This window comes from Mobula birostris, chromosome 15 (assembly GCF_030028105.1).
Source record: "Mobula birostris isolate sMobBir1 chromosome 15, sMobBir1.hap1, whole genome shotgun sequence".
In the NCBI taxonomy this organism is placed as follows: domain Eukaryota; kingdom Metazoa; phylum Chordata; class Chondrichthyes; order Myliobatiformes; family Myliobatidae; genus Mobula; species Mobula birostris.
Genome location: NC_092384.1, coordinates 12,795,841 through 12,818,201, shown reverse-complemented (window position 1 = coordinate 12,818,201; position 22,361 = coordinate 12,795,841). Strand labels below are relative to the sequence as shown.

The 22,361-nt window shown below is 41.6% G+C and overlaps 1 protein-coding gene across 1 annotated transcript; it reads right to left on the bottom strand.

Moving 5' to 3' along the window:
- Positions 1-1,482: 1,482 nt before the first annotated feature.
- On the bottom strand, positions 1,483-8,587 carry LOC140210232 (signal-regulatory protein beta-1-like). Its single transcript, XM_072279109.1, has 7 exons — positions 8,485-8,587; positions 7,909-8,229; positions 7,140-7,448; positions 5,532-5,642; positions 3,215-3,255; positions 2,632-2,730; positions 1,483-2,438 (listed from the first exon to the last, which is right to left on the bottom strand). The coding sequence occupies exons 1-7, from the start codon at positions 8,537-8,539 to the stop codon at positions 2,307-2,309; spliced, it is 1,068 nt and encodes a 355-aa protein (XP_072135210.1). The 5' UTR covers positions 8,540-8,587; the 3' UTR covers positions 1,483-2,306.
- Positions 8,588-22,361: the final 13,774 nt, after the last annotated feature.

Genomic DNA, 22,361 nt, shown 5'->3' with positions numbered 1-22,361 from the left:
CCGGCAAGACAAGGCAGGGCTTCAGGCGAGGAAACAGAAGGCAGAACAAGGGTTACAAGGAGTAAGGACAAGAACAATCCAGCCGCTACACCCTGGTCTCTGAAGGTATTTATGCAGTTAGCCCCTACGAGCATCAGCTGACTCAATTAGAGCTTAACAAGCCAGAAACAGGGTAGTCAGGAAAACCTGGAGCAAGGATCGCTGGACCGGACCGTGAACCGGAATACGAACTTCACGGACCGGACCATGACAATGGGACACTAATCCAGAAGATTAGAATGCATGATGTCTGCGGCATTTTGGTTGTGTAGATTCAGAGCTGGCTTGCCTTAGAAAGAAGTGGTCAAAGGGACTTATTCCACTTGGAGATTTGTAATTAGCGGTGTTCCACAGGGATCTGTTCTGAAACTTTTGCCGTTTGTGATAAGTGACCTGGATGAAAATGTGGGTAGTAACTTTTCGGATGATCTCAAGATTGGTGGAGTTATGGATAATGTAGAATTCTGGCAAATACAGCTCGATATAGATCATTTGCAGATATAGGCAGAAAGATGGCAGATGGGGTTTAACCCAGATAAATGTGAGGTGTGGCACCTTGGTAGGGCAGATGTAAGGAGACAGTACGTTGTTAAGTACAAGGACCTTGCTGAGCAGTGAGATCTTAGGGGTTCGAGTTCATAGCTCCATGAAAGAGGCTACACAGGTTGATAGGGTGGCTACGTAGGCAATGGGATGCATGCCTTATTTCACTGAGGCAATGAGTTAAATATCTCGAGGTTATGTTGCAAATTTATAGAACTCTAGTTCGGCAACAACTGGAGTATTGCATACAGTTGTGGTCGACACACTGAAGGAAGGCTGTTGAAGTTTTGGAGAAGGTGCAGAAGAGGTTTACAAGAATACTGCCCAAATTAAAGGGCGTATGTTATCATGAGAGAATGGACAAACGTGTTGTTCTCTTTGGAGTAGTGTAGTCTGAGGGGAGACCTGATAGAGGTTTGTAAGATTATGAGAGGCATAGATAGAGTAGAGAGGAAATATGTTTTTCCCCAGGAAACAATACCAGAGGGCATGTATTGAAGGTGATAGGGGATATGTTCAAAGTATGGATGCCTGGAATGCGCTGCCTGGTATGGTGGCAAAGGCATTAGAGGTTTTAAAGAGACGTTTAGTAGGCATATGAATATGAGGAAGATGGAAGGATATGGACATTGTGGTGGGGGAGGATTAGATGTTGGGCTTTTTATACAGATTTTAGTTTGTTCGGTACAACATTGTGATCCGGAGGGCTTGTTCTTCTGTTGTACTGTTCTATGTTCTATGTCAGACAAACGAAGAACTGTTCCATGGAGTACGCTACGCTCCTGTTACCAATTACACATATTTTAATCCCGGAACTTTATGCTTCTGTTTCCATATCACTGTCCGACAACATAACCTACTAACCATAATGTTCTGGATGCAATGATGGTAGGTTATCCGCTCTTTTCTTTGGGCTTTATTATAAAAATCAAACCGCTTGCTCTAATCTCATCTGAAGAGCCCGTGCGAATTTTTACAGTATTTAGATCATGATTCTGATACTGTCGGTTTATAGAAGTCTGTGTTCATATTTTTACATAAATAAATTTACAGTACATGCAGTATCCCTGGATTCTGCTTTCCCCCCAGAATATTTTATCGAGCGTTTCGTACATTGATAATTCAAGAAGACAAAATCGAGTCCGCGCACTTCGAAAGGATTGTCAATATACTATCCAAGAAGGAATAGCGAACCAGCCAATTTCGCGTGAAACGTGATCCCCGTACTGACTAACAACTCTTAAGAGGATGAGCTACAATAGAAGAAAGGAAAATATGAAGGAAAATATTGTTCTCATTTTCTTTTAAAAGACAAGGCGCGATTTTTATTCAATCAATGAAATCGGATTTGCAGCATTTAGCTTTAATTAGCGTGTCACTTCATAATCAATAAACCTAATTATTATGTTCTTCAGTTTTCAAATAACTGATTTTTTGTAAAATAGATTTTGTTGCACTAATCTAATTTGCAGACAAATAACTGAATAATTAAAGATGAATGTCGGTTTCGGTATTTGGCTAGCACAAGCCAATGAAGCCTTAATGAAGCCTTCAACTGCTTTCGCAGAAAAGTACAACTGCGGGCCTACGTCACTTTTCGAATCCGAAAAAAATAATTTTCCATTGAAATTTGTGCAGGATAAAAAAAAATCCAGGAAATTGAAATTATCGCTATCTAGTTACATGTTATTCTTATTCTTGCATGTATGTCTTCCTTTGGTCTTTTAAGGCTTTGCCCTTTGCAGCTCAGCATACTCCGTGTTCTTACTCTTTGTCTTGAGCTTTTCTGTTTTTCCTGATTCAGACAATTTTACAGTAGCATATGTCAGTCCTTCCTGCACAGCCTCTTGCTTTACCTGAAAAAAAATTGCGAACATTTTCACTTTTTAAATCATCTTGTGCCTTGCTGATCAGGGACGATGTCAAAGCACCCACGATCCCCTTTAGAACGCACCACTAGTGTCAATACCATAACAATTATTGTCATTTTGCTATAGGTTTCATGAGTCACGTGTTACATATGACCTATTATGTACTGCAGAATCTCACTTGTGCGTACGATGACTCCTCTTCACCTTTCTGTCTCCGCTTCCGGCTGGAATTGCTCGTATCTACAGCAGCATAAGTCAGGATCTTATTCTCTTCAACCTGGGTCAGAAATAAAAGTATTTTATATGACTGTTAAATGCGGTAACGAATGGTCTGGTGATTAGTCAGTGAGGAGAATAGCCTAGATTTCATATGAATGTTGAAAGGGGAATTGATAAAAAAAAACAATGCTGGTCCAATTGCATAGGCTCTGACCAGTATATAAATATGACTTAATTATGTCGGTTTCAGTAATTCAGTCAACATCAATAAGAGTAATTACTGAATCTAAACATAAGGATTGCATTGGCACACATTAATTATCTAAGTCCGTTATGAATAAAGCTACCAATTTATTTTTCTCCTACATATCCACTTACAGCAATGTCAGAACTACGGTCAGGCAAATGTGCAAACATAATTTGAATGATCCGAGGTAGAGATTATTACTTTCGGGAAATGTTCCGCCATATTATTCGCCCCATTCCTATATTTACTGAAACTTAAAACTCATTCGTGTATAAAAATGCGCACAAACACGTACCAAATCTTCATGGTCGGCAGTATCAGTATCTCCGTGCTTACCTAGAAATGAATGACATTTACTTAAATATGATATTTTAGATTCTTATGGCTATCCACGACGGTCCGATTCAAGCGGAACAAGAGCTTAGATTTACATTAAGGAAAGTTATGGAACTGAACGCTGAAATACAGAGGGCTGTATTAACTTGACATGGCTGTGTCTAGAATGAACACCATAACATTAAGATATATTAAGACTTTTACAGAGTGTTTGATAAAAACATCCATCTGCAGCATCGAGGAAAATCAATGACTGAACATTATTGAACATTAGGTTCAATGAAGGTCAGACGAGAAATGCGATAAAACTTGCAACACTGCAATACATGTTCCATTTATTCGATCCATATGTGTTTTTAACGAAAATAATGATCAAATTTCTCACAAAGATGAAAGACAAGACTGCTTTCATAGTAGGAACTGTAGAGAGCACCTCGGGCTTGTGCGGGGAGCTGGAGAGCTTTGATCTCCGAGAATTTTAGAGCACTATTTTTTTCTCGAACAGTCTCCTGGTAGTTTCTGTTTAAGTTTGGTAGGTTATTTTGTTAGTCTCTGGGATTCCATGTCATTCATATTATTTAAGTGGACGCCTGACTAGTACTTGTCGCGGAATGCTAGTTTTGAGAACGCTCTGTCTCGCAATGTTCCTCGACCGAACCACTGATGTTCTGTTGAAATTCTTATGAATAAACTGTGGTTTCTGACTCTGTATCAGAGTCTGTCTTTCCTCCGCACTTGGACCCAGCACTGTGTGGACATCGCTCGGCTTGAGGTGTTCTCATGTCCACAGTCGGAGCTTTTCTTGTCTATGTTCAAGGTCTTTCCGGTTCTCAAAGCTTTGTCATGGTCGAGGCATCCTCGGTTCTCAAGGTCGTTAGTATCTTCAACGTTTTTAAGGTTACTCGGGGCCCTCTAGTTTTCTCATGGCCCATTTAATGTTTCCCCGGTTCTTATCAATGTTGTCTCTGTCTCGAGATTCCGAGGTCCCACTCGAATTTCGTAGGTGCCTGCCGAGTTCCGCAGATCTCACTGGGGCCGTCAGATGCCGGCCATGGAAGCATAGAAAACCTACAGCATAATACAGGCCCATCGGCCCACAATGCTGTGTCGAACATGTACGTACTTGAGAAATTACCTAGGTTATCCATAGCCCTCTATTTCTCTAAGCTACTTAGGAAGAGGAGTACTGTAATGAGCACTGTAATGGGAGCACGGGAGCATCGGCTCCAAGACTTTCAGAGCACTTGATTTGATTAATAGTTGTTCATTGTTTGGACTTCTTTGTATTTTACCTCGTTCTTTGTAATGCAGTCTCCTGGTGCTTTCGGTTTAAACTTGTTAAATTCATTTTGATAAACTCGTGGGATTCTGTGCAAATCGGGAGTGTGTTTAATCACAGAACATACAATACCCATGTCAGTGAAAATAAACTTAACAAATTTGAAGAAAATCAAATTTGGGTGCTCTAGAAATCTCGCATCTAAGCGTCCTTCGGCTCCCTGTGCAGGTCCGAAGAGCTCATTACAATTACATCTCGGGTGTTAATCGGCTGAGCCATCGTTGTCCTGTTGGAATTCGTATAGATCCACTGTCTTGACTGGCATTATCATTGCGGTGTGGAGTTCCAAGGAAGTGGAATCTTAACTGTGAATATGGCGGCCTTGGGTTGCTGGAGGACTCTCACAGATACAGGCAAATGATAACTTTAAAAACAGTGTGAAGAAGCAATTCTTACAGAGAAATACATTTTAAGATGCAACAAATAAGAACAATCGTCTGCGTTTCCTAAGGAACAGGCTAGATAATGCATTGAGAAAACCCTCTCTGTGGATTGAGGATCTTTAAATTTGTACAATTATTTTTCCTGAGACGTTTCCACACGGAAAGCGTCTTCTTTATGTTCATTACCTCTAGAATTGACATGGATATCACAGTACTCCGGCACGGATTTTATAAATCAGTTCATTAGGTTATATTGGGCTGAGCGCAGGTAGATGGGACTCGGTGAGAGTAAGCGTTCGGCACGGACTAGAAGGGCCGAGATGGCCTGTTTCCGTGTTGTAATTGTTATATGGTTAGATATCATTAATTACATATCGCATACTCGATCTTCCTCTTGTAAATGATCAGAACACGATTTCAATTATAAAAATGGAATTACTTTCGTTCTGGAATTATTCTGTTCGTGTGAAGTTTCCTCATGCACGAAAACGGAAGTAAAATGCATTATTTACTCACGGTGTTACCTGGAAACAGACAATAAGCCCAATACTTACTTTTATTTATGAAAATGCATTTCTTGCCAGCGATAATTAGAAGTATCAAAATTGCCATGCCACCAATTGCGCATCCAAAAGCCCAGATGGTTGTAAATTTGCCATCGAGTTCTACAATATTAGAAAGGTAGATTGTGATTTCTGTTTAGTGGATATAATTTAAAGAATAGGTTTTGGAATTATTCGTTGATTCAACGGATTTTAAGTAATTTTTAAAAAGTGCAATTTGTGGTCTGAATGATCGGAGTTCTGTGAAATAACTGCACTCTATCAGCTTCCAGTGTGTTGAATTGTGGTTAAAGCGAATGGGATTTCAGGTGAACAGATACTAGTAAAGGTAGTAACGTTTATGTTGTTTGACTGGTATTGATATTACAACAATATATGAGGCTTCATAGTCCCTATAGTCTCAGAAATATTCTCTTGTTGAAAGTTCTATAAGCTTGCAACATAACCTCTTGACTTTTGAATTCAACGCTCTGACTAATAAAAACGGGCCTTCTTAATAACCTCATCGACACTTTCTAGGAGCTGTGGATTTAGAATCCAAGGTCTCTCCACTAAGCAACACTGTTAAAAGTTTTGTGGCACTGTCTCCTTGCACTAGCCCTGCCAAAGTGCAACACCTTACATTTACAAGTTGCCTCACCATCTGACATTTTCTGCCCAACTGATCTATATCACGCTGTATTTTTGCAGTATTCTACACTATCTACAACTCCATCAAGATTGAATAATTCGCAATCTTACTAACCCACCCATCTGCATTTTCATCCAAGTCATTTCTATACATCACAAACAGCAGAGGTCCCAAACCACAGAAAATGTGCAGCACACATCGCTGTGGAGCACCATCCATTACAGACCTCCAGATCGAATAAGTTCCTTGAACCATTTCCCTCTGTCTTCCATGCGCAAGCCGGTTTGCCGCAGACCCTAAACACCTTAATCATCTGGAGTGGCCACCCACGAGCGACTTTGTCAAACATATGACTAAATTCCACGTAGACAACTTCCACTGCCCAATCTTCATCAATCTCTCTCGTCTCGTTAAAAACGCAATCAAGTTAGTAAGTCACGAGCTGCCCCGCACAAAGCCATACTGGCTCTCTCTAACTCGGCCAAATACTCATATATCCAATCCGTTAGAATTTTCTCCAGCAATTTCCCTACCACTGACGTGAGACTCACCAGTGTTTCGTTCCCAGAATTTTCCTTGATCCTTTCTTACATAGAGACACAACATTAGCCACTCGCTAGTGCTCCGAGACCTGACCTACGCCGAGGCAGGACACGAAAATACCCGTCAAGACCCCAGCATTTTCGTCTCTTCTCTCCTTCAATAGATCGAGGTAAATCCATTTAGGCCCTGGGGACTCAAAGATCTTAATACTCATCAGGAGGCTCAAGCTGACTGCTTAGTAGAAACTCACCACTCCACCGTATATACATACACTGAAAGCTGTCTGGACTAGCCGACTATTTCTAGAAAATTAGAACTAGGGGATATTGCAATGTATATTGACTTCATCACCTAATGTCATCAACACCAATAAAATTAGAATTCAAAGGCAAGTCAGAAAATTTAATTGCGTGTTCACTTCATACCTCGGTAAGAATTCGGAACGGTGTGGATAGCAATGGCAGGAGTCCTTAGCGAGATATGTTGCACCAAACATATGTAAACAGTCTCGTTCACCTCTGATTGTTTTACTTGCAAGGAACTGGAAACTTTAAACAACCCTTCAGTATTTTCGTGTTTATAGGTACTTGTATCTGTTGTGGCCGTAGTACCGTTTTTATACCATGTAACAGTTAATTCTCCAGGGTAAAACTCAGCCGTTTCACAGACAAGTGCCAAAGTCGCAGATGAGTCCTTGAGAACCCTGGATGAAAGCGTCAATGGAGTTGGAGCAGCTGTGGGGTACAAAGTGTAAAACAAAACATTTTGAGGGGAGGAAATTAAACACAGAATGTGAGAGAATAAAGGCATCCTCTGTAAGACCGTGTTTTTATCAGTAAATCTGCACCTATCAGCCTGTCTTTTCAAGTGCCAAACAGATGAATTACTGATATTGGTTAGCTCACACAATGGGGCGCAAGAAGCCGAGATTGGTTCGGATTTATATTAGCTTGCTCTTCAGTTTGTAGTTTTGCTTGGTATGAAATATAGAATACCTGCTGTCATTCTAACCTTTCCATTTTTTTTCTGTATAAAAAAATTGAATTGTAAAACGAGGCAGTAAACGAAGCTTTAGATAATGCATTTAGCAGAGTTAACAAATTTTGTTGGGTCCTTATATTTCCAGAAATCTCAAAGTGATATGGTAACGATATATAATAATTTCAGATGTTCCCGCTCACTCATTCTACTCACCACACACTGTCAGGTTTGATTCTCCTCCTTCTCCTATGATTTTTCCGTCACGCATGACTACGCACTGATAGATTCCCGTATCCTGGGCAGTCGCGTTCAGCAGTTGAAAAGAGCCCCCTCCTTTATTTTTGCTGCCTATTCTCTTCCTGCCGGTAAGTTCATTTTGTAGGTATTCATTCTTCCCCTGCTTCCGCCAGCGCACTTCAATTCCTGACTGGTCATACGTAAGAGGGATTATGCAATGGAAAGTGATGTTTCCTCCCATCCATATAATCTCTCGATCAGGAATCTGTGTCACGATAATCGAAGCTTCTTCAGCAACTATTAAAACGTGTTGAAATTGGTTAGTTGTATTCAACGTGGCATTAAACATTTCAGAACACATTTCGGCATGGAAAGTAGGAAGTATATCAGATCATAAGACTATAAGACATAGGAGCAGAAATAAGCCATTTGCCCCATTCGGTCTGCTCCGCCATTCAATCATCTATTAAAGCAATAGATTCTACTGAGTTGAGGTAATCATTCTTCTTCATATTCTAGTACTTGGAAAAGTTTGAAATAACGTACAAATACCTGAGCAAGTGATCCTCGAGAGAGACAGAAACAAGAACAGAAACATTGCAGTCATAACATTCTGAGCAAAGCAATCAACTTATGCTTCGCTTTCTTGATAAATGAAAGTAATGATTGCTCTGTTTTACATCGAAGGACTATGATATGACGTTTGGTTTTCTTCGGACGTGTGTAGGTCTACACTTCCTGTTCATTGGCGAAGCAACGGAAATCAAAGTACAACTAGCGCTGAACCGCAAGGATTTCACAGGAGAACAGTCAGATGAATGGAACAAAAAAGAAGCATCGAAGAGATTATTACATAAGGAACTGGGCTTAGAAGAGTTGGAGTTTTTAGAGCAAGGGAGAAATCGACACGATCAGAGTTATACTCGGGAAACCTCAAAACAATGAAACTGAGGTATTCTGAAATATCAATGCCAAGGAAGAGGTTACAGAAGAAGGAAAGCAAAGGCTGCGTGGAGAGATATAAAACGGCCTTAATTCAAATATGACGATGCACTTTTGCTGCATATCTCAGTAATTTAGTCGGCACCAAACCTATAGAATCAAAAGGCATTATAACTGTGTTTATCTAACACAGCAATGCAGAAACAGTTTATCTGAATAGTGGAACTCAGAGGTAACAGAAAATCACGGTGAGTGTTTCAGAACGATGGGATAAGTAAACGTGCAGGATTGGGATCAGAAATTGAGTGGTGTTCGTATTCGTACGGAGAATTGCGACCGCTGATGGCAAAGTTAATTTCAAGTCAACTACAGTTTCCTTCGGAAGAGCTTTGGAGTTTTAGTTACACAACAGTATGTTAGAGGGACGAAATATATTGCATTTCTGAACTCCACTATACTTCGTCACTACGCGAGAATCTGAGTCACCGATGTTTAAGTTTAAGGTACTCAATGTAAGAGTGAAAATTTACGGCGAGGTTTAGACATACGTTACAGAGGAAACCAGAGTGTTTCTTAAGAAGAGAGATCTTGCAGGAATTTCATGGTGTTAAAATATTTCAATTTAATTGTTTTTCTCCCTCTGCGTTGTTTCTTCCTAAATATATTTCTTCTATGATCGTCATGCACTCACTGGTGGAAAACTATGTAAACCAGAGCAAGGCATTAGACATGGTTAAAAAAAAAACCCTATGAAAATAAACGAGGATAGAAAGGACAGAGGAAATTATATTGTTCTGAATGCTGTGCAGAAATAAACTGAAAGTAGTCGGTTAATCAAAATTGTGTTGTGTGAAGCATATGAGATTTTGGGCCATGAATGGAAAGGTATTCTACAAAAGAAGTAGGTGATTCTTAAGTATTTCAAACATCGCTCTGGGAAAAAATTAATAATTTCATCCAATCCTTGTCCACGTACTTGTAAAAACACGAAAGACTCGGAGGATATGGAGGTAAAATACAAACATATTTCCAGGGTACTCTTCTGCAGTTCAACAACTTCTGTTTGAGGTTACATTCCAATCTGTGTTTTATAGAAGTTTTCTGAAGATCTCTGGACCACCACAATAGGAATTGATAGAAGGCTTGCATGGTCATGGAAAAAAGAACACTGTCGTTGTATGTGAGGTTACCCGACCAGTTACAGCTAACACACTCAGTACATTTCAAAACTAAAATCCGTACGTCGTCATCTAGGGCCGGAGGCTAAATATATACTGCATGCAGTTTCAGTTCTCCGAATTAGACCGCAAGACCATAAGACATACGAGATTAATTACACCTTTCGGCTCATTGAGACACCTCGCAAATCCAACATGCCCTCAACCCTATTCTCCTGTCTTCGCTCCAAAACCTTTGATATCTCGACAAATCAAGAACATATCAACTTATGCTATAAATATATGCAATGAGTTGGTAATGAGTTGCATCAATTCACTACGCTCTGGCTAAAGAGTTTCTTCCTTCAGCATCTGTGTTCTGAATAGACGCCCCTCTATTATGAGAGTGCGCTCCCTTATCTTAGTCCCATCTGTAAGAAACATTGTAAGAAACATTCTCTCCACATCAACTCTATCCAGGCCATTTGATGTTCGATAGACTACAATGAGGTGCCTCCTTCTTCTCCTAAACTACAGCGAATGCATACTCAAAGGCATCAAACGCTCCTCATATGTTGACATTTTCACATGGAAGCATTCCCTAAGTCTTCCTCTGGACCCTCTTCAATGTCAGCCCATCGTTTCTTAGATGCGAGGCCCACAACTGCTCATACTACTCCGTGCGGTCTGACTAATGTCTAATAAAGCCTCAGTATTACATACCTGTATTTTAGTGCTTTAGTATTTTAGTACTCTGGAAATGAATGTTAATATTGCATTTGCCATCCTTACCATCGATTCAACCTGCAAGTTAATCTCCCGGTTAAAAATACTCAATGTCTTTATTCAGTCTTCCAAAGTGCATGAGCATCCACTTCCCTACAGTTTATTCAATCTGCCAATTTGTCCATTCTCCCGTACTCTCTAAGTTTGTCTGCAGACTCCCTGCTTTCTCAATAGTGCTGGCACCTCCACCTGTCTCGGTATCGCCCATTAGCTGGATCACAAAGCTATCAATTCTCTCATTCAAATCATTGAGTTGAAAAGGGATAAATATTTAATGAATATACTGCGGTGGCTGGTAAAAATGCCCTTACCATGAAATGGTTATCACAGGAGGGCCCTACTTTAAATGTATGGATGGAAATTACAATGGACATTTACAAAATGGAGAAGATAACTGCATCTGCTAATCATAAGTTGGAACAATTTGATTCATACTGGGAAAAATGGTTTAACTGCATAACACCTCAGAGGCCTGATTTTATTCTCACTAGTCAATGAATATTTTGCAAAAAAAAAATTACTCCCTACTTTGTACATAGTTTTCTTCTTTCGATTGTTCTTTCTTTCCTCTCCTTTCTATAAGTGTATACCTCAGAAAAATATTATGTGGAGATTTGTGACAAACATGATTATATGATATATATGTACAGTATTGGAAATACATCTTATGGAAATGTTTGTTTGATGATGTACTTCAATAAAAATAAATTACAAAAAAAGTTGAAAAGAAGCATTCCCAAAACCGAACCCTGTGGAGCAGCACTGTGGAGCCATCTGCAGCCAACCAGAAAAGCCCCTCTGTATTTTAACACTTTGTCTCCTGCTAGTCAGCCAATCTTCTATCCATGCTAGTATCTTTTATGTAATGCCATGGACGCTTAACTTTTTAAGCTGCTTCATGAACAGTACCTTGTAAAAGACCTTCTAAAAGTTTCTGCAAGTCTTTCCTTTTATCAACAAATCTCACTTCAGCTGGTTTGGCTGAAGCAGTCAAACTTCTAAGTAAACTGTATGCTTTTGCACCTATTATTCTCAGCAAAACGGGCACCTTCTTTTCGTTAGCTATTTAATTTGCTTCCACTGCTCATTTTGTTCATTATACATTATGTAGTTATCTCTTGTGTAATCAAACACATTTATATTTCTGCTGTTGCCAGCCAATTTTGCTTTTAATTATTTATTATTATTATTTCCGGCACTCACTGTTTATGAACCTGTGAATTCATCCGTTTGCTGCCTTTTAAAATCTACCATTTCTGAAGAAATACGTGTTGCACTTTCTTTTTAACTCGAATGTCCCTCTCCCCTTGCGAAGACAAAAACGTGCTGCGTTTCAGCAGATAGGTAGTCCTCTCTGGTTAATTGTTAAACTACCTCATCACCTCCGTTATATTTTGCAACTGGAGAAACTAATTAAAAGTAAAACACGGTAACTGTGGATAAGTGTGTCTACTTCATTCTACTTCAGTGAGCTGTGCTCATAGGACATGTTGCTGTAATCAGACAAGGCATTCAAGTACTTTACATTAACCCATAATAAGTTATGTAAACAACGAGTAGTACCCTATCAAACAATATATTTACAACATTAATTAAATATTACTGAAATATTAAGTACACAACACGTTTTACTAATGTTGAAGTGTTATTAGCGTTTAACTTGGAAATTGTATTGTCTATCAATTCCTGTATTGTCGTAATGTGGTTGGTGATTAATCAAGTTAATAAGCAATTTGATGATCCACAATGTTACCAAATAGTGAATATCTGCAAAGAAAAATTAGATTTCATTGTTCCAACTTCAGAACAATGTGGCGATAGGGACCAGGCTGCTTTCGCTGTGCACAAGTAAGAATAATGTGTTTTTGGGGAAGAAGTTTGAGTTTTCAAAGTCCAGATAATCGGCAATGATACTAGCGTGTTTAGCTCTGTTTCCTCAGAGCCCTAGTTCTAGACTCTCCCACAAGAAGAAACATCCTCTCCATCTCCATCCTGTGAAGATCCCTGAGGATCATATACATTTGAATCTCTCCCTACAATCACGAGGATAGATTTGAACTAAGTGTGCAAAATGCTAAAAAGAGTGGAAGCAGCAAAGTGATTTCCTTTTGTTCAAAGGCTGAAGAATGAGGTGACTGAATCCTTAGTTAACGTTAGCAGATCAAGAGTAAACACATGGGGGAATTTTCAACACAGTCCTGTATAACTGGAATTCTCTCCACCCAAAGTAAAATTGAGCCTTTCCAGGCAAAAATCGGTCATTCTTTGTTGTTTGTGGGTTTCACGAGACTGATGAGTGCACCTGACTGAGGTACAGACAATTAAGGATTTCATCCAGAATAGCTTTGTGGAGTTCAGTGGCTTCTTTCTGCTCAGAGTGATACTGAATGAAAGAACAATTATAAATCAGTAGTCTTTCCCAGTAGCCCACTATTTAACACTGTTGAATATTCTCAGTAAACTGCACGGAATTGTGAATCTATCCAATGGCCTATTTTAAGTTGCAGTGTCTATTACAGTTCTGGCAATGAATAACAAGCTCCAGTCGGCCTGTGTGGCCATTGTAAAGACTGTGGTGAAAAGGGAACACAAATATTATAGCAATAAGCTGACTTCCATGTCAGCAGTTAACCCTAAAAACACTGGTCAAGTTCCTTTGCGGAGATCGAAGCCTTGTAGTGTGGGCATTAAATAGGGAAGAGCTGGCTGTGTGGGTGAGAATATTCGTGCAGGTTCATATGCCACACGCGAGGTTGAGACATGTATAGGGCAACTCACCATACAGAATAACTCACAGATTACCTCCGAGTTCATTCTCTACGTTTTCCCTTATGTAACCCTATGAATTATCCTTCTCAAATCTGTATAAGGCATCGTCTACAAGTTCGTGTGAGATCTGATCAAGTGCAATGGTGCACTCCAGATATAAGCAATGTGTTGCAAGACTCATTTCCTTTTTGGCTCTTAGAGATCATTTTGGAGTCATGACATCATAGATAATGCAATTATGGATTAGGCTTTCAAGAAATGAAACCTGTACACAGTTTAATTAGTACATATTCATGGAGCCATTCCTCAACACTGTAATATAAAGGGTGTTTTCGGGTGTCTGGCTTTGGAACAGACATTAGCATTGAACATTTCAAATGGATCTGCTGGATTCTACCACTGTAGAATCAGACATTAGAGGTAGGTATAATATCACTGATAATGTCAAGTCATTTGTTATTTTGTGTCCCCAGGACAGTGCAACACATGTATTGCAATTATATATATACTGTATACAGTGCCTATAAAAGGAATTCGCCCCCAACCCCCTTGGAAGGTTTCATGTTTTATTGACTTACAACAGGGTTGTACATGGTCACCGCTACTCTTCGCATTATATCTGGAACCATTAGCTCAATATAGCAGACAAAATGAAGATATCAGGAGAATTACTATGAAAGGGACACGGCATAAATATGGCAAGGTAAAAGGCCTAGGGTTCGTCTCAAAACTTTGCAATTAGCAACGGAAAAGGGGGGATGGGGTCTACCTTCTGTTAGAGATTATTATTTTGCAGCACAGTTGAGAGCCGTGATATGCCGGTGCAACCCATCATATGATACTCAATGGAAAAGTATTAAGGAGAGAATACTTTCCATCCCCATACAGGATATGTTGGCTGATTACAGCCTACAAAGTAATATAAATAATATTGACAACCCATGGATGAAATGGACTCTTAAAATATGGAAAACTATTATAAAAGTATACACATTAGAAGGAGATATTGCAATTCTTAAATGGTGTGCATATGACTTGGATTTTATGCTGAATAAACTGGATGCTAGATTAAGGACTGGACAGCTAAAGGAATAACAGCTATTTGCAATATAGTGAAATAAGGAGCACTGTTCAGTTTTGAAATACTCAAAGAGAAACACTTATTAGAAAAATAAGACTTTTACCGGTATTTACAGATGCGATGGTATGTTAATTGGACTGTTAAAAATGGAACCAAGGCAAGTACATGTCTGATAGAGCTATTTAGAAAAGCAGATTATTCAGACAACGTTAGTAGAATAATTTCAAGCGTGTACAAGGGGTTGTCAAATCTTAAAGCACATTCGACTTCATACATTAAAACAAAATGGGAGAAGGAAGGAGGGATAATAATATCTGAGGAAGACTGGACAATAATATGGAGGTATCAATGGAAGTGTACCAGTTCACAGAAATGGAGGGAGTTCGGGTGGAAAAACCCTCTCAGAAATCCCATTATGTTAGTAACCCCTCCCCCCCAATTTTCTGAACAAATTGTGGAATCAAAATGCAAACCATTATCATATTTTCTGGGAATGCCCCGTTATCAAAGACTATTGGAGTGGGATACATAATGCCCTACAAGACATCTTTAAATGTGAAATACCCTTAGAGAGTAACAGCATATATTTTGGGTATATGCCTCAAGAATGGTTGAAAAGAGATAAATATTTAAAGAATATATTGCTGGTGGCTGGTAAAAAGTCCCTTACCAGGAAATGGTTATCACAGGTGAGACCAACTTTAAATGTATGGATGGAAATTACAATGGACATTTACAAAATGGAGAAGATAACAGCATCTGTTAATCATAAGTTGGAACAATTGTATTCATACTGGAAAAATGGTTTAACTACATAACACCTCATAGGCATGATTTTATACTGAGAAGCCAACGAATATGCTCTAAAAAAGAAATCACTCTCTACTCTGTACATAGTTTTCTTCTTTCGATTGTTCTTTCTTTCCTCTCCTTTCTATAATTGTATACCTCAGGTAAATATTATGTGGAGATTTGTGACAAATATGATATATATGTAGAGTATCTGAAATACATTTTATGGAAATGTTTGTTTGATGATGAAATTCAATAAAGAAATTACAAAGAAAACACAAAATAAGTGATTGCATAGTTTTCACCCCCTTAATATGACACAGATCATCACTTGTGCAGCCAATTGGTTTTAGAAGTCACATTGTTAGTTAAATGGAGATTTGATTTTGGAGATCTGTGTGTAGTCATGGTGTTTCAATTGATTGTAGTAAAAATACACCTGTGTCTGGGAGGTCCAACTGCTGCTGAATCAGCATCCTGGCAGAAACTACACTATGAATACAAAAGAACACTCCAAGCAACATCGTGAAAAGGTTATCGAAAAAGCAGAGGTCAGGAGAGGGATGCAAGAAAATTTCCAAGACACTGTATATACCTTGGAGTCCATCATCATCATCATCATCAGATGCCATGCCCAGTTTGAGCTTTGACTGCCATGGCCCACACACTCCTTTTTCCGATCAAGTGGATCAATTCATTGCTATTCATTTCCAGTTCTCTGGCTGCTGTCTCCATCATCATCATTTGTCTTTGCCTTCCTCTTGTTTTGTTCACTTCAATCTTTCGCATAATTACCGTGCATTCTAACTCCTCTTTCTTAATCACATGTCCAATGATGTTACGTTGCCTTTTCATGATCTCATACATTAGTTCTTGCTCTGTTCATGACATCCTCGTTAGATATCCGTTTCGTCCATGATATTCTTTGCATCTTCCCCTAAACTACATTTCTGCTGCTTCAATTCGTTTCCTCATGTTAGTAGATATTGTCCAAAATTCTGAGCCATATAACATAACTGGATAACCGTAACGTTTCAGTACTCTGAGGAAGGCTGTCATGCCCAGTTTAGTGTTGGTCAGTATACTCTTCATTCTCGTGAAGGTGTCTTTTGCCATTCCTATTCTTCTTTTGATGTCCTTGTCGCACCTGCCATCTGATTTCATTCAGCTTCCTAAGTAGCAAAAGTTCTGTACTTGTTTTATTTCTTCCCATTTATTCTCAGCCTGCAGATAGGTTTCCCCTTCTTTTTGGATATCACCATACATTCTGTCTTCTTGCAATCGATCGATAGACCCATTTTTGTACTTTCTTCAACAACTATACCAATTAAGTTTTGTAGTTCTTCCTCTGTACTTGCAATTAACACAGATCCGCATATCTGAAATTACTGACGTTTTCACCGCCAACTATGATTCCCGTGATGTCTCATTTTTTTGTAATATTGTTTCACTGTACACATTAAACAAATCAGGGGAAAATCTTGGAGTTCAGTTAAGTAAATCATCAAGAAATGTTAAGAATATGGCACAGCTGTAATGCTGTCCAGAACAGTCCGTCCACAAAAAATTGAGTGCCCGTGATAGAAGGGGAGTAGTGAAGGAGGTGAACAGGAGCCCTCTGATAACTCTAGATGGGTTACAATCTTCACCTCCTGAGATGGGAGAGACAGTGCATGCAACAGCTGTTGCCTGGGTTCTTCCCCAGTCGCAGCTTTATGGGAAGGTGGCAAAGAGAAAGCCACTTTTTAAAAAAAAATCTCACATGAAATCTCGGGTAGAGTCTTCTAGAAGGCATGTGGGAGACTCTGAAATCAGCTGGAAGAAAGTTCTATGGTCTATGAAACCAAATCTGAGCTTTCAGCCATCAGATCTATCACTATGTTTGACGTAAGGCAAACACCACCCATCATCAAAACACACCATCCCTACTGTGAAGCATGGTGTTTTGCGTCATGCTTCACTGCAGCAGGCCCTGGAAAGCTTGTGAAGGTAGAGGGAAAACTGAATGCAGCAAAATACAGGGGAATCCTGGAGGAATACCTGATGCAGTTTGCAAGAGAAATTTAACTTGGGAGAAGATATGTTTTCCAGCAAGACAATGACCCAAAACATAAAGCCAAAGCTACATAGCAATGGCTTTAAGACAAGAAAGCTGAAGTCTTGGTCAGACCCCAGACCTCCATCCAACTGAGAATTTATGATTGGATTTGAAAAGGGCTGATGACTCACTGTCCCAGTGCAATCCAACAAACTTGAGCAGTTTTGCGGAAAAATTGTGTCGACCAAAGACCTAATAGAGACCTATCCAGACAGACTCAAGGCTGTAATTGCTGCCAAGCGTGCATCTCCTAAATACTGACTTAAAGGGGGGTGAATATTTATGCAATTAATTACCTTCTGTTTTACTTTTGTTCCTACTTTAGATCACTTTCCAGAGATCTGTTTTCACTTTTCCCTGGGAAATGGTTCACTGCTAATGTAATGGTATTTCTGTAAAAGAAATGTTTTGGGTTATGGTTAGAGATAACGGATTGTTTGAAATGTGAGTTGGTTCTTTTGTCGAACGGGAAAGGAAGAAAGAAGAAGCTGGAGCGAACTGGTCGTAAGATACGACCCGGTGGGGAGCCCGTGATTCGATGGAGCCAAGCGGCGAGATCAATTGAGGATCGGTGAATTGATCTCCAACTTGTGAACATTTGACTGTTTAATTATAATGGGCCCTGTTTCTTTCTTTTCTTTACTAACCATTTAGTTCAGTTTCATAAATATAATTCTTACACAGCATCCACACAAACCGGGGTTTGGGGTAGGAGATCCGTCTCAATCTTAAGAGTTTGGAGGGACCTAGATCTACGCAGGCGAGGAAACCAGCAAGGTTTCATTTGTGGGGTATCGCCCCAGATCGGTTTCGTTGGATGCTGTCTGATTGCCTTGACCATTGATCCGGTGGCTTGCGTGTTTAACCCTGTGTTAAACTATTGTCCGATAAAGTGATTAAGATATGTGACTACGGACGCTGCAGGGGCTGAGCGATGGTGCGAATCCACGGGGTTACCGGTAACAAATGCGTGTGTATTGATTACATTCGTAATCCCAATGAATTGTTAATTCGGATTTTAAATACCGTTAAAGCATTAGGAACAGTTTCGATCATGCAGCAGATGTCTGACAGAATGGCGGGCAAAAACTTTGTTATACGTACTTCGGACTTGCGCTGACGTAATGGCATTGAAACTGCCTGGTACTACTGGGGCCCCGGGATAGGAAGGAGCGGGCGTGGGCTCTTCATACTTTCCGGGAGGAGGGGAGTGTAGGAGAGCCTGCCGAATCGGAAGCCGAGTTTCCCTTAGCTGGGGGCTGAGACAGTAAGCTCTCGTTTCTGCGGAGCGAGGGGAAGGAGCGGTATGATGTGAAAGGTCTAATAAGTCCTCCAGCGTGGGGTGAGCATTCTGTGTTGGTAGCGACCCTTACCTTTCTGGCTAATAAACGGCAAATGCCTAGGTTCAGAGTCCCAGCCAGGGTAGGCAAAAATGTTCTCGGGACATGAAGCCCACCCCTAAAGGGGAAGAGGGGTATAAGACAGTCCTCTCAGATGGAGTATGAGTGGTAGTGCTCTGATGACGTAAAAGATAACGATGGCATATAGAGTTTGAGGCGGCCAGATACGGACGTAGTGAGATCCCTAATGACACAGAATTCCTTTGCTACCTCTGCAGGCTGCACACAAGCGCTAGAAAATGCTTTTGGCGTGCCGGGAAACACAAAGGAACTTATGATGGGGTTCTAGAACATGTTTCAGGAGAAAGGGGCGAAACTTTCCGCCTACATTTTTCGGCGAGAGAGGTGGCTGAGTTGCCTGCGGCTAGGTGGTGATGATGGAGGTGGTGGTGGTGCGGGGGGTGGGGGTGATGGACATTCAAATGTCTGAGGTGAGTCAGTTAAGAATGGGCCAAGTGGCGAAAGGCGCTCAGTCATAGGTCTTGATCGCTTGGGGTCTCCAAATGTCTCGTAAGACGCACCCCTTCCCTCGTTTGTCGAGGTGATCAGAGAACGAAGAGAGGAGGATAATGCGATGGAGGCGCGGGAGTCCTCTGTCAGCAGGGTACAGCCCTCGGTAGTAGCCTCTTGGCTGAAGTGACCACTGATAGCCCACGCTGGGGAGTGGTAAAGGAGCTTATGGCAGAGTTTAGGACTGAGATGTCCCGCTTGTGACTGGCGGGTACGGCCACACCGCACGATAAAACCGACATGGAGTCGGACCCGCTGAGGGGACGGACTAAGCAGAGGGCTGCAAGTGAACGCGGCTCTGCGAGAAGTAGAGCGACCGGTATTGTCTGTTATAACTGTGGTGAAGAGGGACATTTCGGGCGGGTGTGTGAAGGACGGGAAAACACTCGGAGAGGGAGTTCCCAGGTACCGAAGCGGAGAGACCCAGTGAGGCAACGGCCTGACGTCTCGTGGGGGAACACGTTTCCAGCAATATATCAAGGAACACCCTAAAGCAAGAAACCCGATTCCTGAAGGCTTAGCGTGGCCAAGCTCCAGTGTATCGCTACGGATTGAGGGTATTAATGCTAGAACCATATCTGACACCGCTCTCAGGTTACTCTGCTCTACCGTTCTTTTTATAAAATATATTTGACGCATTTACCATTGACGCCATTCAGCGCACTGGAGATCTAGGATCTTAGTACGGATTACTATCTTTATGATGGTTATTTGTCATTGAAGCTGGAGTATGCGGAGACAGATGAAGGAATAGTCATTCAACTTTAGGGACTTCGCCGTACCTGGAAGTTGGAAGAAGAGGTTGATAGAGAAGATGCTGAAGCCGGAAGATGTATTTTCTACTGACGAGTTTGATGTGGGTTGTTCAACACCATCCGGGTTACAGATGATACCCCGTTCAGAGAAAGGTCGCGGCGATCGACACCTGCAGAGGTGGAGGATGTTCGGCAGCATGTATGAAAGTGGAAGGAAGCTGGGATCATCACTGAGTCTAGAAGCCCCTATGCATCCCCAATAATAGTGGCCAAGAAGAATTAATGAAAGGTACGGATGTGTGTGAACGATCGAACTCTAAACAGCTGTAGAGTCCCCGACCAGTATACGGTCCCGAGAATCGAGCACCCGCTGGCCTGCCTGAGTGGTGCAAAGTGGTTCAGTGTGCTGGACCTGAGGAGTGGGTATTATCAGATCCCCATCAGTGAGGCTGATAAAGAGAAGACGGAATTCATGCGTCCACTGGGATTCTTCCAGTTTGAAAGGATGCCCCATTGCATAGCGGGAGCGCCGGCGACTTCCCAGCGTATCATGGAAAAAACGGTGAGGGTTATGAACTTGCTTGAGGTATTGGTGTACCAGGATGATCTCATTGTGTTCGGGTCCACCTTGAAGGAAAATGACGCAAGGCGACTGCAGGTGCTGCGCCGCCTGAAAGCTGAAGGGTTAAAACTTTCCCAGGGCAAGTGCCATCTGCAAGACATCTGTCAACTACGTTGGGCACATAGCCTCACAGGATGGAGTAGCTACAATCCATCTAAGATAGAGGCTGTGACCACATGGCCAAGGCTCCAGACTGTGAGAGCCTTGTGCTCGTTCCTTAGGTTCTGTGGGTACGATCGGTGGTTCGTGAAGGACTACTCTAAAGTGAGTGACCCTTTAAATCAGTTTATGTGCGATTACCGTACCTTGGGGAAGAATGGGATGCGAAATGTAACGAGGTCTTTCTGATGATGAAGGAGCTGCAGACAAAAGCACCTTTGCTGGCTTATGCAGACCCCCGGTCGCCTTATGTGTTGCACACAGATGCCAGCAGGGAGGGCTTAGGGGGTGTTCTGCATCAGGATCAGAGCACAGGGTTGAGATCTGTCGCGTTTGTCAGCCGGAGTCTGTCACCCTCTGATCGAAACTACCCTCTGCACAAATTGGAGTTCTTGGCATTGAAATGGACTGTGGTGAATAAGCTAGGAGTCATGGTCCCGTCTGGCAATTCCCCATCTTGCTATTACTTCCTTAATTGGACCTTAATCCCCTCGTCTGATTTCCAATCATCCCCAGTTCCACTAATTAAAGCACACCTGGTTCCCATTAGTGAACATAGGATAAAACTCGGGCGGCGCAGCCATACTTTGCCAGTTTGTTGGTCGACTAGTGTGAGTAAAACTCATTTCCCGATTCCTTGGGACTGTCAGTTCTAAGCTCCGCATCATTTCCCGGATCTCGGTGTAAAGACTCTCCTGGATACCCCGTTCGCGGTGGTGCTAACGCCTCACGACACTGCCTCCGTGCCTGCGTCCTGCACTTGAGTTTGTCCTCAGCCTCGTCCTTCCAACAGAACGAATTGGACAAGAATGAACCCAGCGGACACGGACCCCGTGCAACAGGCCCTTTCCAGCCAGGGCTACCCACTAGAAGCCCACGACCAACTGCTCAGAAACGTCATGGAAAACCTTTGTGCGCCGTCCAAGAATGTGAGGAAGATCAGTAAGCAGATTGACCCGGTATCTGCTTCCCTTACTCCACCCCTTCCAAGAACCCTGACTGACCAAACCGCACAGACTGGGATGGCTACGCCCCTTGATCGGCAACACAATCCCCTCGAGAACCGTACGTACCCGAACCGGAACCCTATTCTGGGGACCTAGGGAAGTGCCGGGCCTCCTTATTACAAGGTTCTTTTGTCTTTGAGCAACAGCCACGTAGGTACATCTCGGACATATCAAAGATTGCATACATCATGGGGCTGTTACGAGGGATGCCTTGGCATAGGCCACCGCGATCTGGGACAATCGACCAGGCGTCTGTTCCTCCTTCGTCTCCTTCATCTCCGAAATGAGGAAGGTCTTTGAACAGCCCATTCCCGGCAATGACGCCGCTAAGCGCTTGCTAACTCTGTCAGG